This window comes from Catharus ustulatus, chromosome 1 (assembly GCF_009819885.2).
Source record: "Catharus ustulatus isolate bCatUst1 chromosome 1, bCatUst1.pri.v2, whole genome shotgun sequence".
NCBI lineage: Eukaryota > Metazoa > Chordata > Aves > Passeriformes > Turdidae > Catharus > Catharus ustulatus.
Genome location: NC_046221.1, coordinates 18,588,716 through 18,605,271, shown reverse-complemented (window position 1 = coordinate 18,605,271; position 16,556 = coordinate 18,588,716). Strand labels below are relative to the sequence as shown.

The window sequence follows — 16,556 nt, the reverse complement described above, 5'->3', positions numbered from 1 at the left end:
ATAGCTCCTCAGGTACCTTGTCTTTGGGGTATATCTGCTTTATCATTAATTCAGTCACGTATTTTACAGGCAGTACTGGTGAAAATACTGTTTTGCTAGATCTGTGCAATAAACTGAAAAAACCCAGAAAGTGACAAATGTATTAAAAAATTAAAAGTTAAGTTAGAATAAATACAAAAAACACTTTTCTGCCGTTTGCTCACAATGTGCAGCACAGGCTGTATCATACACTGAAAGCCCCAACAATCAGTCTTGAAATTCTAGAACTGAAATCCCTCCCTCCTTTCCCATGAAAGTTTGGACTTATTCCCAAATACTTTTAAAATAATTGGTTTAGCATAAGATCACAGCTAGTAAAGTTGTGCCAATCCTTCTATCAATTAACTATTGTGGATGATCTTCCTGTTTTGTTATTAATTCTAGGATTTAGTCCACAGATTTGCCAATTACAAACCTCAGTATTCACTCTCAGAGCCAGTCTCAGTCCAAAACCCCAGAAACTAAATGTCTTAAGCCCCTTAAAGTAAAGCATGGAAGAAACATGTTAAAATCCAGTGGAAAACTTCAAGTTTAAATTTTGTCTTACTTTTTTTCCTTTGTGACACAGGCATTTAACATCCAAAATTCATCCGTAAGCAATCAAAATGACAGGTGAAACACAAGAACAAAGGATTTACCTAGTGAGTCATCAAAGTGCTTTATTTTATAAAGCCTTGCTCATGTTTGGAGTGTAATCTAAGCACTAACATACACAATAATGAGTCTTCCTTGCCCTGTCCAAATAAACAGTTTATCAACAAGAGTGAGTGACAAAAATGCTACACAGACAAAAAGAATGCTTTGCTGTAAATGTCTAAAATGTCTAAAAATGTACACTCGTTGGCCGCAATTAGGTATGTACTCTGAGTACCTTATTTTACTCCAGGGTCTCCCTGTGGCCTCATACCTTCAGAAGCTTCAGAAAACGAAACTTGGGCGAGAATGTGGACAACCAGGGTGTTTAGGGAGAGGACAAAAAAAATCAAGCCACAGTACCAACTTATTTAAATACATACAATACAAAAGTATACACATACATTACAGTGCTGCAGACATCACTAAGTCAAAAACAAAAAACCCTGTGGGAAAGGTCGGGGAAAGGAAGAAGAATTAGTACACAGCAACAGGGACAGTATTGCCTTTGGCCGCTGAAGAGAGTGTAATGAAGGGGTTGCTGTTGTAGGGGCTCCTCTGAAGTGAACCACGACACAGGTTATGCACAGTTGCAGGCTGAGCAGCACTGACATTAGTGATGGAGAAGGCATGCTGGCACTCCTGATCCCAGTTAGAAACCATGAGAGGGAGGTTTGACTTCTCTTACGTTGCCTACAAAATCTAACAATTTCAATAAAGAAATTTTAAAGGCACAGCTTTAGCACAGTGTATAAGTAGATAAACTTTGAAGCATATGTAAATTTGTCTCTTTCAAGCATGGAGTCTTTCAGGGAAAAATACAAGAGGAGAAGGAATACAATGTTGTTTAAAAATCTTAAACAAGTTAAACATGATCAGCACAGTTTCAGGCAATGTACTACACAATCAAAATTGAGTACATGGTAGGACAGGTCATTTTGATGCTGAAAGACAACCATGGGAAAAAATCCCCCGAAAATATCCTTTCGCATTTTATTGTAAAAGAGTCTATCATGGAGGTGAGCGAGACATTCACTTTAGTACACTACTGCACATTACCTCTTGGAAGATGACAAACATTACTTCATTTGTACTGCAAAATAACTTTACATGTAAACTCAAAAGTCTTATATTGTACACAGCTCTGAAATTCAGAAATATCCCTGCTTTCCTAATAATGTAAACAGTAAAATTCAGGGTTCATTTTTCAAGGGATAATCTATAATAAAATACCGCTATTTCAACAGTACAACATAAGCATTTAAACTTCAAATTCCCAGTAAATTACAAGGGAATGGAATTTCTATCAGTGTGCACATCTTTCAGGATGGGTAGAAGAGGGAGCTACTATTGCCCAAAACTATGCGCTTCTTCAGATAAGCTTTCTTTACACTTGTAACATTATTAGTTCCTATATTGCAAGAATATAAAACAAATGAAAACTTCAGGTAACAAAGAGAAATAAGCAAAGTTTTCCCTTAATGTAAGTTTACTATAGCAAAAATGTACACATAGCATGAATTATGTTAGCTCTTTGTAAGGTAAGAGATGCCAGCTCTCAGATGTCTGAGAGGCTGAACTTCCTGACACAATGTGCTGAAAAAAAGACAAAAAATGGGAGAGGGAGGAAAGAAAAGGAAAAAACCCAACTGCTAGGAACCAAATAGGAAAAGCCTCTGGCACCAAGGGCTGTTGCAGCTGCGTTTTTAAGGAGTGCCAGTGTGCAGGGTGTAACATTCGCAGTAAGGTCTTCATTATTATCGCCATCATCATCGCGAAGAATACTGTCATGTCTCTTTTTTCAAAAAATAAACTGATCCACAGTTTACAATTTGTTATCAATATTGTAGGTTTAACATGCATTTACTCTTCCCCGCCCCCACCCCACACCTCTTTGCTCATTTATTCAATTTCAGCTGGTAGCATCAGAGTATTACTGTCACAGTGCACTCTGAGTAAGCTGTTCTATTTATTTAAATTATTTTAAATTTTTTTTTGCACACACAAAAGAGTCAGAAATAGCTAGAACTATGCTGGGAATATCAGGCAGCTGTTAAAGCAAGTACTCCACCCCACTTCAGTCATCTTTGCCAGCAGATGTAAACAAAGGGGTTGCTTTCTGTAAGATGAGTGCTTCTCCGAGTTCCTTTTTTCCCTACACTTGTAGCCACTGCTGCTGTCCCCAGGTCTTGTGTCTGTCCTATGTAACACGATAGGTTACGTCAAGATGTTGGCAATAAAGTCCAAGAAGCGCTTTGAATACTGTTCTGGGTTAACAGTTGATATTTCTGCACCAGCCTATTCAGAGAATTGGGAGAAGAAAGAAGGAAGAACCAGTGTTTTATTTGATGATTTTGTCATTGAGGATGTTAATAAATTTCACGTGCAGTATCAGAACCAGAGCCTAGAAACACAGATTGTAATGACTCTTCAAGTAGAATCTCACTGATGCCTTTTCACGTTTCACAGGAGGACACTGATAGTCAGTACTCACCCCTGTAACAGTTATCTTCCATTTCTGAAACATTTTCTTCTAACTTTCCATGTTTCTCTTTACTTTCATTGTACTTCAGCTTTCTGTACGAATTTTTACAGCACATTAGCCATGCTACCCACTGATTCACCAGCAGATTCTGGTCTCTTGAGCAGCAGTGACTTCATACAGAGAAGACTGAATTGTCATAATTATATCTAGCATGTCAACAGTTGTGTAACATGTACTGTTATCTGAATGCTACATAGCCTTGTCTGAAATACATTGTAAGAGTAACACTTTTTCAATATTTATGCATTTAAATCTGGACTCACTGAATAAGCCATACCATTGTTATTTCAATGAAGTAATGGTTTCATTCATATTTTTACTTGAGCTTTTCAGAGCCTTACCCACATTTTTATTTTTCCTGTTTTACAAAAGAGGAAAGTCGCATGCATGCAATTAATCAATGAACTTCAGTGTCATGTGGCTCAGGACGGAGACAAAGAAATAAACAAAATGAATGTATGAAAGTAAAGTTCTGTGAAAATTTCTAATCACAGTCAGCTTCAACAATCGTATCTGTTACTCACAATGTATTTCTATCTGTTACTTAAGTCAGAAGTTAAGTTTTTAAAGTCTGCTACTTTCAAAGTTCAGTAATAATTGCCAGATAATGGCTGCATATGGTCTGCATCAACTTTCAGCTGCCCAGAAAGCAGAGAGTAACGAGAGCATTGCTTTAGAGAGACAAAAAAATACCTCCTACAGGCCTCTGCAGGTCACATCATTCTCTACTGTAACTAAAAAGCCCAGAGCCCTTTGCCTAAAATTTCCCACAATGCCCTGACCTTTCTGATAGTTAGACACGAGAGGGATTTTAGCCTCAAGAATGAATATGCTCTTTTAAAGAAGTTTATGAAATTTGAATGTTAAATCACCACAGGAGTGATAATGGTAGATACAAATCATAAATCTGGAAGACCGCGCTGTTTCACCACGGTTCTTTGGTGTCTGCTACTAACCAGCAATTTCAGTCAAAACTAAATAATGGCAGTCAAACAGAAGCCTTCACTGAACAGTCCCTGAGTATTTAATATATAAATTTTATTTTTATGTCTGATTTTGTAAATTGTAGGGGGTTTTTTTTGAAGATGTCTTTTAGAGTGGAGCCACGTTATGTGCTGAAGAACTAAATTTCAGCAGGCTGTACCAAATAATGAAACCATCATTAGGGCCCTGCATCTGAAATTAGATTCATGACAGGTTTCACAGAGTGGTAAACAGCTTTGTTTGCAAGAATAAGGTGCATCTCACAAATTCAGGACGTCTTAAAAAGCATCTCGGTAGAGCTCTTTGTGGGTGAGAAAGCTGAGCACACAGCTGAAAAAGGAGTTCCACTCTCAGTATGTAATGTGTAGCAGTTACTCTGTACATTTTCATTGCACATTAAACTTGAAAAAAATTCAGAGCTATTTCCCCTTTCCCTGGATTTACTGAACTGTCCTGTATCAGGGCACTAAACAAAAAAGCATGAATATAAATGGAGTAAGAGGAAGAAACCAACCCAGATACTTACCCCATGCTTTACTGTTTTTGCAGCATGGGCTGCTTTCTTTTTTGCATCATAATGAGTAAGAATGTCAATAATGGCCATGAAGTACACTTCCTTCCTGGGTGCATCTGCCAACAGCAAACACAGGGCAGTAAGGACTTCTGAAATATCTTAACAACAATCTTGACAACTCCTTCTAACAAGACAGCTAAGACAGGTAAATGTCAGTCATAATCAAGATGCATAAAAACCACAAGCTCAAGTTGTCCTTAACTGAGTTTAACTGCATTCATATATAATGCAAAACCCCTAAAAGAGTGTAAAATAAAAAACTAGCATACAGAAATAGGAATTATTGCTCGGTTAAAGTAATGTAGATTTCATCTTTGTGGAAAAACAATGAAGTTTTATATGAAAGGTAATGCTTCTGTGTCAACAAACAGAATCACAGAATGAACTAGGTTGAAAAAGACCTTTAAGATCATCAAGTCCAACCTATGACCTAACACCTCCTTCTTAACTAAAACATGGCACTGAGTGCCACGTCCAGTCTAAAAAGCATGTCCAGGGATGGTCACTCTGCCAATTCAATTCCAGTGGCCAATCACTCTTTCAGTGAAGAATTTTTTCTTGACATCTAACCTAAACTTCCCTTGGTGCAGCTTAAGATCACACTTTCTTTATGAACAAAACCATGTATTTATCCATGTCAATGTTTATGAACAAAAAGAAAAGGTAACTCTCCTGTCTTGAACAGCCACAGGTACCTAGTTATATTTAATTTTACACACCAACATTAAACTCAGTTTCAGGCTTCTTACATACTCCTGATAATGATTTTCTCAGCTGCAATACAGAAATTGTGTATGAGCATACAAATTTTCAAAAAGCAATCAAAAAATCGAAATATAACTAGGATTGCTTTTTTTAAAAATTGTGTTTAACAGTGTTATCTGTCAGAAAAGACCAATTACAGATACTAGGCTTCCTGGAAGAGATGAAAACCTCATGAATTCACTGCTGAAGAACTGGTAAACAGGAATAGCTAAGCATTATAGAAATTTTCTCCTTTCTGCTGCACCAAAGAGCAAATTTTCTTTTCCACAGAGTGAACTTCTGTTTTTCAGTTTACATTTGCCTTTACATGGTTGTGAGGACTTCAGAGTTCTGATGCAAGAATCAAAACACCTTAACATAAAAATATTTCTTACTGCTTACTTTCATGGGATTTTATTCCATAAACATCAATAGCTGGATCAAATTCCCCTGGAGCCAAAGGCAGTGAACTGTTCAATGTATTTCCTGGACTGTCTGGAGGGGTTCCAATGGGGTGGGTCCCATCACTTTCACCTTCCTCTTCTCCATCATTCTCTTCACACTCTATTTCTTCCTGTTCAGCTCTTTCAACATCATGAATTCCAACCAGCAAGCTGTAGTCCATGAGTTTTAACTGAGCAAGGAACTAGAAAGTGATAATAAGCAGTCTATCAATATTCCTGAAAAACATAAGCTCCACTTACAAACAGAAGCTACACAAAGGTGTCACCAGTTGAGAAAAACTTCTAAGGCACTTCTGAGAGAGAGCAAAAGGGAAGATTAAATTATAAAGGTGGCAAAGAGATACCTCATTTTACTAAAATGTATTAGCAGCATACAAATTACTTCAAACTTATACTGCAGTCCACTCTTCCAAAAGCTTCAGGGAAAAAATCTGTGAGTAGTGAAGACTGGTGTGCTTGCAAGCTGGCAACTGTTACTCCTGTCTCATGTTCCATTTAAATTACAGATTCATAGAATATCCTGGGTTGGAAGTGACCTCCAAGGATCATCAAGTCCAGCTCTTGGTCCTGCTGTACAGAAACATCCCCAAGAGTCACACCATGTGCCTGAGAATATTGACCAAATGCTTCTTGAACTCTGTCAGGCTTGATGCTGTGACACCATCCTCTCTGCCCTCCTTTGGACAGTTTTATACCTTCCTTATGTTGTGGTGCCCCAGACCACACACAGCTCTTGAGGTGGGGACTGCTCTCTCACTGTCAGTGTCCAGAGCAGCCTCTGTGCCATCAGGTGTAGAGTGTGCTACGATCTGGTGCTGACCCCACCCTCTCAATCCCTTTTAAATCTTATTAAAGAATCATGAAAAAGTGTTCTAATATTCTTGCAGTGGAAAGCTGTGAAGTTTCACACCGTGAAGACATGAAATGATGTATTCTCTTCACAATGACAGGCTCATGATTTACATCATGAAAGCAAAACACGTCTGTGAATGAAAGGGTGGCTTTGAATAAAGAATAAGGATGGGCGATTTTAGGAAATGGAAAGATTAATACACTCCATGTAGAAGCACAGAGTTATTTTAGTTGAGGAGAACAGGATAAAGAAGACAGAAGAGGATGGAAATAAGGAAGGCATAAAAGCAGGCAAATGGGATAAACTGCTCAAGGGGGTGAGGGACAGGCAGGACAAGCTGTGCTGCAGCTTAAAAGCAGTACTGTGATTTCAAACTTGTGAAGCCCATGCTTGTGGTATACAGAGAAAGTGGCTGAAAATAAAAATTGTTGCAGTTTTTATAAACTCTCAGTGGTTATAAAAAGGAAGTTAGAGCAGACCAGGGAAGAAGGCATTTGAGCTAGACTTTGGCACAGAGACAGTGATGGTGATGAAAATACTAGGTAATGAGAAACTCCAGTTTGTCAAAATCTGATTCTGAGAAAAGAGATGAGCTGGAGATAATAGTAAGTTCAAGTGCTAGAAGAAATATTGTGATATTGAGAGGAGGTTTTAAGAAGAAGAAACTGTTTTTTAATTATTTCAGTACCATTTATTTCAATATAATAAAACAATAGACTCTTCACAAGACTGGATTGGATCTAAGATTGAAGAGATGATGCACAACAATATACAAGACAAACAGATGAGACTGGCCAGGGGCAATGGGGTGGAAGAACTCCAGGCATATTATTCACTACTTGCTAAACACAGGGAAAAAATAAATCTACCAATAACAATACAGAACAGCATGAAAGAGAACAGACTCTTGGGAAAAAACCAGTGAGCTACAAATTGGAAGAGAATGGCTCTTAGAAAAAAGTGTGCTGCTGCTAACAACAAAAAGGGAGATTAGCACAAGGAAAAAAATCTGATTTTAAATGGAAAAAATATGTAGTTCTTCTCAGGATATCTGCAATGGAATAAGGAGATGGGAAAACAGACAAGGGGACATCAAAAAAGCAGTAATAACTTGTGTTTGAACACAGGAAGGGGACATATGACTTGATTAGGAGAGAAATACAGAAATAAAGCTTAACAAAAAACAAGAACACATATAAAGCTATATAGCTCAGAATAGTACTCCTTGATATGTTAACTATAAATACTGTCTGATAAGTCAGTAATATACTAAGTGTTGCACATTTCTTTTCATTATAGTGAAATGTGAGCTTTTACACATTGGTTACAAAGTGTGTCTGTCAGTTACCCAATAAGGGCAAAAGGACCAACAAAAGGAAAACAGGGTTAAAGAATAGCTTGCCATTGTCAAAATCAGGAGCCAGATCACTTCACACTCATAGTTTACACGGATATTAAACAACTCTCTGTATAAACTTCAAACCCATAAAAGCAGCCTCTCAAGTCATAATCTAGAATCTGCCATTATATTCCCAGTCTGGTAAATGATACAGATCATACACAGTCTACTTTTTGGGGTAAGAATGTATCTTCCACATTCCTTTCACACACTTGAGATATTATCTGCAACTTACTTACTGTAAAAGCAGTAGTCAGCAACAGCAGCACATGTTAAAAGAGCACAAAATTTTAACCCAAATAAACTTATCTCTGGAGCTGTGACATCAGTAGACCACAATATTTTAAATATAAAATAAACACACATTGATATTTCAGGAAGTATTTATGTTTTAGTCATCCTCACTACCATAAATTTCCAATTGTTACTATGATGGGAAATTAGATTTCCTCAGAAGCAAGTTATTGGGTAAATTCTAAAGTAACAGTATTTTGTTTTGTACAACTAATGAGATACAGATCTGAAGAATTTGGAAAGCCAATTCACAGAGCTCTTTTGATATAAATAGCTGAAAGTCTTATTAAGTCACAAACACATTTTGCTACCAAGTCTCTTCCAAATTGCCTTTTTACTTGAAAACAGATTTTAGTCTTTGAATATAAAGCTGCAAAGTACTGTGTTTAGGAAAAATATTTTAAATTATGCAAACTAAAGGCAAGTTGTGTGAACAAGTTAATCTGATATTTATTTTATTAGCAGAACAAAATCAGTAAAAATATTTCATTAAATTTATACATTAACATTTTTCTTTCAAGTATTTACTATATTCAGCCAAATAAATTACAAATTTATATGAAAGACTACATTAAGATAATGAGAATCCAATTGCTGTATTTAGATTACTGAAGCACTCTACTGTTGTGATACTAAGAATGATTTAAAACTGGATTAGTAGTATGAAACAAAAAAGGCATGCACAGCTGTGAGCAAGGGAGATGCCCCTTCTCTATTATGGACTACAATCTGTATTTGGCCTTAGCTCTGGTGGACCTCCACCTGTAAAATACAACTAACAATACTCACCTCTCTCTCGGGGGCATTTGGAAGTACTAGGCTTGTAAAGCATTAAAGTACTAAGCAGTACCATCATTTTAACATCACATCATCAAGGCAGGAACAATGTATGGCAACCAGCTATGGCAGCAAGCCATTTATCACATCAGCAAAGCAGTGATCAACTCCTGAAAGTTTAAATTGTGTTTAATTTAAAAGTCAGTGTTTACAGTTTTCATAAACAAGAGCTTTTATTAATGAATTACAGGTATGATTTCCTGGGATATTCATAATTTGCCACACATTTTAATCACATGAACAAGTACATTCTTACCTCAACATCCTTTTTGAGTTTCTCAAGGAACATCTTTTTGTTATTCTCATCAATATGAATCTTTTGGCCATCATTAATAAAATCATTGTCTTTGAACGTCGGCAGCTCTTTGGCCTAAAACAAACCAAAATTCCTGTAAGAGCAGGATTGCAAAGAGGAGTGTGGTGAAGCTGCTGGCCTGGGGCAGCCCCTGTGCCCAAGGAGGCACCCCCAAGTTGCCTCTCTTCCAGGGCACCCATGGAGATCCTTCCTTAGCTTACCCCTCCTGGAAACAGCCAGAAGGTTTGTGTTAACTGGGCAGCAAATGCAGCTAGGACAAAACCTCCACTCAATACCAGATTTGCATTGAACACTGATTTGCATCGAGCTTCTTGCAAGATGTCATTCGTCAAAGCAACTGGTAAAAAGGGGAGTCAAAACACAATCCATACCTCTTACAGAGGATGTCAGACTGGACTGCATTTTGTGTAAGTACTGCGAATGTTTACAAGTGCCCAATACAAAATAATTATTGGAAAGCATAAAATGAATGTGAATTATGAAATTCTGCATAAAAGTAGCAAATACCAGATAAGACCACTGCCTCTTCAATATGTAATTAAATATTCTTAATGTTGGAGCAACTTGATTACCTTCAACTCCCCCATGAAGTGATTTGCAACACCTCACATGGGCTCTGTTTTTAATGGGCAGGGACTGGAAGTTTACTCAAAAAACCCCAGCAAATCAACAAGTTCCTTCAGGACATTCAAGCAAACTAGAAGTAATACTAACTCATGTAATCAGAGGTTTTAAAAAATTGGCCCATTAAGAGCAATGAACAGCCTTTCTCCCTGCCCCATCTTTCATCAATACTATGGAACAATGGGTTTCCTTTACAAAGAAAATGTTACAGAACAATCTGTGCTGCAATTCCTATGAACTGTCCGTGGCTAACAACTAGTAAGTACCCTGAATAAAATTATTTCCTCTTAATCTGAAAGTCCTTCTGCTAGGAATAAAAGGCAGCTAACATCAGCCTACAGGAATGTCTTCCATAACTTTAACTAGTCAGACACTGCTTATAATCTTACTGGAGATTGTATTTTTCATAAAGTTTATTTTCTTCCTACGACAGAGCAAAGAAAAGAATCTGACAGCTTCTTTCCTCCACTCCAATATATAAATCTTGGAAAGCACAGCATTAAAATGTGAGCACCACAGCAGACTCCAAAAGGCCCTTATGGATCTTCACAATGGCCAAAAGTTCTTTTTGCTGTTGGGCTGCATGCATTGAGGCGGCCAAAATACTCAGTTCCCCACTGTCCAAATTAATTTTTTGGGCCTGGAATTTGTGAACTGCTTGAGATCCCACAATGCTACTTTTGTTTAAAGAAGTGATCCTTTTCCTCCAACAACTGCTCAAAAACACTTAAGAAATTAGCAACACCGTAATAGTTACAAATCCATTATTAAATGCATGGCATCCTGATACCTATGAAGTTTGAAAAAAAAAAAAAGGTCCTAGCCTGGCTGCTCTCAATTATTATTGTCCTGCATCTAGAACATTCTGATACATGAAAACACCCTCTAATAGTGATCCTCTATTTGTATTTAAAAAAAAAGGAAAACAAACACTCAAGCAGCTGAGATGGAGCTATAACCATTCATCTGTCCCAGACTCCACTTCCAAGGAGGAGTCATTCAGCAGTGCTCTCCTGCTTTACTCAAAAACAATGCTGGACACTTTTTGAAGCTCACAATGTATTGTTTACCACAATATGACTGCACAGTATGCACTGATTTTCTTTCTGGCCTACTCAGTAAGATATTTGGGACAAAAAGGAGCAGGGGTAAAATCAGAGAAGCATTCCAGGCTAACAGCTGTAGAGATTACCATACTCAATTGAGCACAGTGTCCCATGGACAGGGCTAATTCTGCAGGGGCGGGACTGTGGATCCAGGGATGTTGCCAACACTGGAGGATGGAATCCAGTGCGTGGGATGCTTAAGAATGGAGAGGAGATTTGGATGAAATAATTTAAGATGAAGCAATAATGAAAAGAATGCAGGAAACCAAGCTTCCACTTAAAAATTCCCAGATTATTTTTCCACCTAGTATATCCAAAGTATTGATTAAATTAGGCAGAGGTTAAAGTGAAACAAACCCACAAACACAGAAAAACCCCTCTACTAGTGCTGTTTAAAGCTGGAGGGTGAGCACAGAGGGAGGATGTGTCTGTGGTTAAGATGCTGAGATGTTTGTTTGCTTCTAGGCTCTGCCACAGGCTTCCTGCAGAGCACAGCCCCAGTCACACCATCAGGGTGAGAGGGGAAGCTGCCTCGCCACTGAGGACAGTCCTACTGTAGTAAAAATAAACTTAAATTACAAGCAGTGTCTCTTTTGGAAGATGCTAGGGCTGGTAAGCCAGTTGTGCAGGTGCCATACTTCACTTTAACCTTGTCTCTGATCTATTTTTAACAAAAGTGAGCTAGCAAAGCTGACACTGCTGCAGCTCTTGCCTGTCATCACAAGACCCAAGGGGTACTCCTAAGGACGTTCTGGCAGTGAGTCAGCACTCCCAAAAAGCCACACTCGTCACTGCCTTGTATCAGGTTCCCCAAGTCCATGATCATCCTTCTGACAATATTTATCTGAGGTAATTTTTATTCACCCAGACACCCACAGATGTAAAGACTTGGCAAGTGTAGGACCACGTAAGTCAAAAGCCAGTTCTGTAGCAAGCTAAGAAAAAGGACAAAAGTAAAAGCAGTGGGTCCCATCTAAGCAACTGAAGCTAAAAAGATCTGTGCCAGTGGTTGCCCTCACTACATTATTTGCATGATGCCTGCCAGTCTTCTCTTCCCCCTTTATAGGTGTTACACAAATTGGTGGTTTTTTGTCTGTTTTTTTTTTTTTTTTGTACTAGGCAATATTATTCTCCCTATTTATTTAAAGCTGAATAGTCCCTAGGATACTGTTGCAGTCCCACATATTACTAATGACAGTCACCAGTAGAAGTGATTCTACTAGTACCTTAACTGAAATTTATCATAAAATTGATTTGTGAATTTAAGAATCAAAACCTATGAAATATTCAACTAGGAGGGGCTCTTGCAGTTATGCCAAATTAATAATACATTCATTCATGTTGGAAAAATCCCACTATGTTCATTTCTTACATGCTGAAATAAACACAAATAGAATCCCAATGTGGCACTTTAGAACACTATCTGAATGAAAAAAATTTGAGACTTTAATGAAATAATTGATATGGTTAATTTTTTATGATGTCTCAAATATTTCCAATGAAGCAAAATCCTTGTTGGAAAATGATTCTCCTAGAATGTAATTCATTATAATGAACATATTACTGTCATTAAAGAACTAAATATTTTAAGAGCTGCACAGGAGATGAGCATCTAACCACTTCCACTAAATTAATAATAGATTTTCTTTCTGAACCACCTCCACTTTTTAACATCCTACTTAAAGATGTAAGAAAGGCACAATAGATTTTCCAAATATAAAATATTTATTTATTAAAAAACCATGTTATCGGCACATTTCAGGTTTGCATTTCAAAGTTTCCATTCCAAAGTTCGCCACGGTCACAGAGAATGTTAATGGCAGGAAGACTTCACTGCCTTTAAAAGGTTGAAAATCAATAAAGATTTCTTAGTAACTATGATGACAGAATGTGTAAAGTCTCATTCAAAATAAAAGTATAGTGTAAGAGCTGATACTGTTTTGAATTAAAAAAAAATCTTGGAATGTAAGAACCAGGTGAAGTTTTATTTCTAGATGAACATGGAAATAGCTTTTGTATATTTCTCAGGACATTCCAATTCAGCATCCTAATGAGTTGAAATGAATATTAGCGATTTTGTTTCCCCCAAAGGGATTTTGTACACATCATGACATGAAAAATAATGGTCATAGCTAACATTAATGCTCGCATTTTGGAAGCAGCTTGCTAAAGTAGCTGTAGGTCAGGTAAGTTTCCAAATACAGTAATTTCACGACCATAAGGCGCACCGGACTATAAGGCGCACCCCCCGGGAGCCGGTACATTTTGCAACTTTGTAGATCAGATAAGGCGCACCGGTCTATAAGGCGCACCGGGTTTTTTTTTGCAGCGAGGCTCCGCCCCCAGCTCCTCCCGCGCGCTTGCTGGCCGAGGCCCCGCCTCAACCCAGCAGCCATTGGCTCCCGGGCCTGCCTGTACCCGGCAGGGCCGGGCTATGCCCACCGCCGCTCCGTGCAGCATCCCCAGGGCCCCGCTGTTCCGGGAGTTCCCTGGCGCTCCGGGTGACCCAATGCCGGCAGGCTTGCCCCGTGCCGCCGCTGCCCCGATTCCAGCTGCTTGCCCCCTCCCCGCGTGGCAGCCGCTCCGATTCTGGCGGCTTTCCCCCTCTCCGCATGGCGGCCGCGGTGCTTCCGGCGGCTTTCGCCCCCCCCGCGCGGTGGCCGCGGTGATTCCGGGGGCTTTCGCCCCCCCCGCGCAGCAGCCGATCCGATCCCTGCGGCTTTCGCCCCCCCCGCGCAGCAGCCGATCCGATCCCTGCGGCTTTCGCCCCCCCCGCGCAGCAGCCGATCCGATCCCTGCGGCTTTCGCCCCCCCCGCGCAGCAGCCGATCCGATTCCTGCGGCTTTAACACCCCCCGCAAGGGAGCCGTCCCAATGTCGGCGGGCCGGCCCCGCGCGGGGGTGGCCCCGAAGCCGGCGGGTCCGCCCCGCGCGGGGGCGGCCCCGAAGCCGGCGGGACGGCCCTGCGCGGGGGAGGCCCCGATGCCGGTGGGGAGGCCCCGAAGCCGGCGGGTCCGCCCCGCGCGGGGGTGGCCCCGAAGCCGGCGGGGAGGCCCCGCGCGGGGGCGGCCCCGATGCCGGCGGGACGGCCCCGCGCGGGGGCGGCCCCGATGCCGGCGGGGAGGCCCCGATGCCGGCGGGTCCGCCCCACGCGGGGGCGGCCCCGAAGCCGGCGGGTCCGCCCCGCGTGGGGGCAGCCCCGAAGCCGGCGGGCTCTCACTTCCGGGGTGGCAAATGTCGCAACTTTGTAGATCAGATAAGGCGCACCGGACTATAAGGCGCACTTCCGATTTTGGGGGGAGATTTTAGTCAAAAGGGTGCGCCTTATAGTCGTGAAATTACTGTAAGTGACTGAAAAAGGAAAAAGACGAATTTTCCTCATGACCTGGTAGCAATTTCTCATCTAGCAAAGATAAGATTTGGGTTTTAGGAGAAATGTTGCATAGCAGTCTTATTTTTTCTCTGGAACCAGCCACAAGTTGTATTATTCATGCAGCTAATCATGGGAAAATTTGGCTTACAGTCTATAAATTTTGAAAATTATGTAAAACATCTGCCAGGAGTGAAGGTCCACATCCTAGCCTTGTTTAACAGCAAATGGCCTATATACACCTTATTTTTTAAAGTATTGGGCTCATCAGCATACATGGAAGGCAGTGCTTGGAAAATAAGAAGGGCCATAATACTAAATATAGTTTGCAGTAATTTGGAACAGGTGATTTTGAATTAAATCAAAACTCCGGAGTCACTAGGTCTATAAGACGGAAGAATAACTTCCTTTAGAATTATGCAGCATCTTGCCTCCAATAGTTCTGTGAGTTGGGTCTAAACTTTTGAACAAATTGCCTTGCCCTAGACAGGGATTTCTATACAAAGGATCTGCAGCTCCACTTGACATCACAGTCTGTAAAAGGCAATGGAAATAGAGCTGTAACCCCAAAACAGAGTTTGAGGGGAAACACTGGAATGACTTTAGGCAGTACAACAAGCATTTTCTGTAGGGAAAAAAAAAAGTGCAAGATGCTGTATAGAAGGGTTAAGTACTCAAGCATGTACCAAAATAGAAACTGTCTTTTCAATGCCCAAGGAAATCCACCCAGAATTACCCCTAGCATTAATGTCTTCCTGCTGCAAAAAGGAACATGCAACATAAAATGCAACACAAAATTCATGTTATTTTAAAAATTCTTTTAACATATGGAAAGCAGACTTCTAAATAAAAATGAAACAAAACACCCCCACCCCTCTAAACCAAACAAAGGCAAACTAGTGATTTGTTTTAAAAAACTGGAGTGTGATGTTTTGAAAGTTATAATCTCTGTAGATTGCAACGTTTAGATTTATTTCACAGATAAATCCAAGACACTTCACAAATCTCTTGTGTGAGATCAGCACGTGAAGTGGACTGAAATCACTAATAAGAGATAAATACAAAAATGTTCTGAAATTAGCAATTCTAAAACAGCAGGGAAAAATAGCTCAGATATTGGAATTATCTACCTTGAATAAAGTTTTACATAGTGTCACTATAAGTAAAAAACCAGAGTCAAGACTGAGTGGTCATGTTACTATGCTCCTCTGCCAAAGCCCTTCTTCCTTAAGTTATACTTTCCTCTCAGAAATCAGTTAATTACTATATGTTGCAATATATAAAGTAAACCACAAAGCTAATGTCTAGTGACAACTTCCAACCGAATTATCACAGCTCTGTATTTTGCATACAATTTATTTAAGATGCAACATAGCTGTCAACTATGGCAATCTTTTTCCCCAAAGAAACTTGACTAGAAAATCCTTTATTCAATTGTATTTACTATAGTTTTTCTGCATTTATGAATGATGATTTATGAAACAACACATACGACAGAGCTGGCAATGCAAGCAGTTTTAGATTGATTTAAAAATATGCAATAATCTCTGAAATTGCTTGAGAAAGATGAAATGTGATAGGCATCAGTTCAATTAGGATGTATTTTTTCTTCTTCAAATTTCTTTCTGAACTGCTCACTCACAAGCAACAGCTTCGATTCTTTTATCAGTACAAGTAGACTCAGCTGTTACTGCTAATTTGATGTTGTACAGCAAGTATGGCATAATTGTGAGCAGCTAGACCACCAGGGGAGTTCTGCATTATCCTCATTTCAC

The 16,556-nt window shown here is 39.7% G+C and overlaps 1 protein-coding gene across 1 annotated transcript in view; it reads right to left on the bottom strand.

Annotated features, from left to right (window-relative positions):
• Positions 1-672: 672 nt before the first annotated feature.
• PIP4K2A (phosphatidylinositol-5-phosphate 4-kinase type 2 alpha) overlaps positions 673-16,556 on the bottom strand; it is a 110,019-nt gene continuing 94,135 nt past the window's right edge. The window contains exons 7-10 of the mRNA XM_033066014.1: positions 9,623-9,736; positions 5,922-6,165; positions 4,728-4,831; positions 673-2,970 (exon numbers count right to left, since the gene is read on the bottom strand). Of these exons, the coding sequence (XP_032921905.1) occupies positions 2,890-2,970; positions 4,728-4,831; positions 5,922-6,165; positions 9,623-9,736 (543 nt within the window). The 3' untranslated portion in view covers positions 673-2,889. The remainder of the gene's footprint in view (positions 2,971-4,727; positions 4,832-5,921; positions 6,166-9,622; positions 9,737-16,556) is intronic.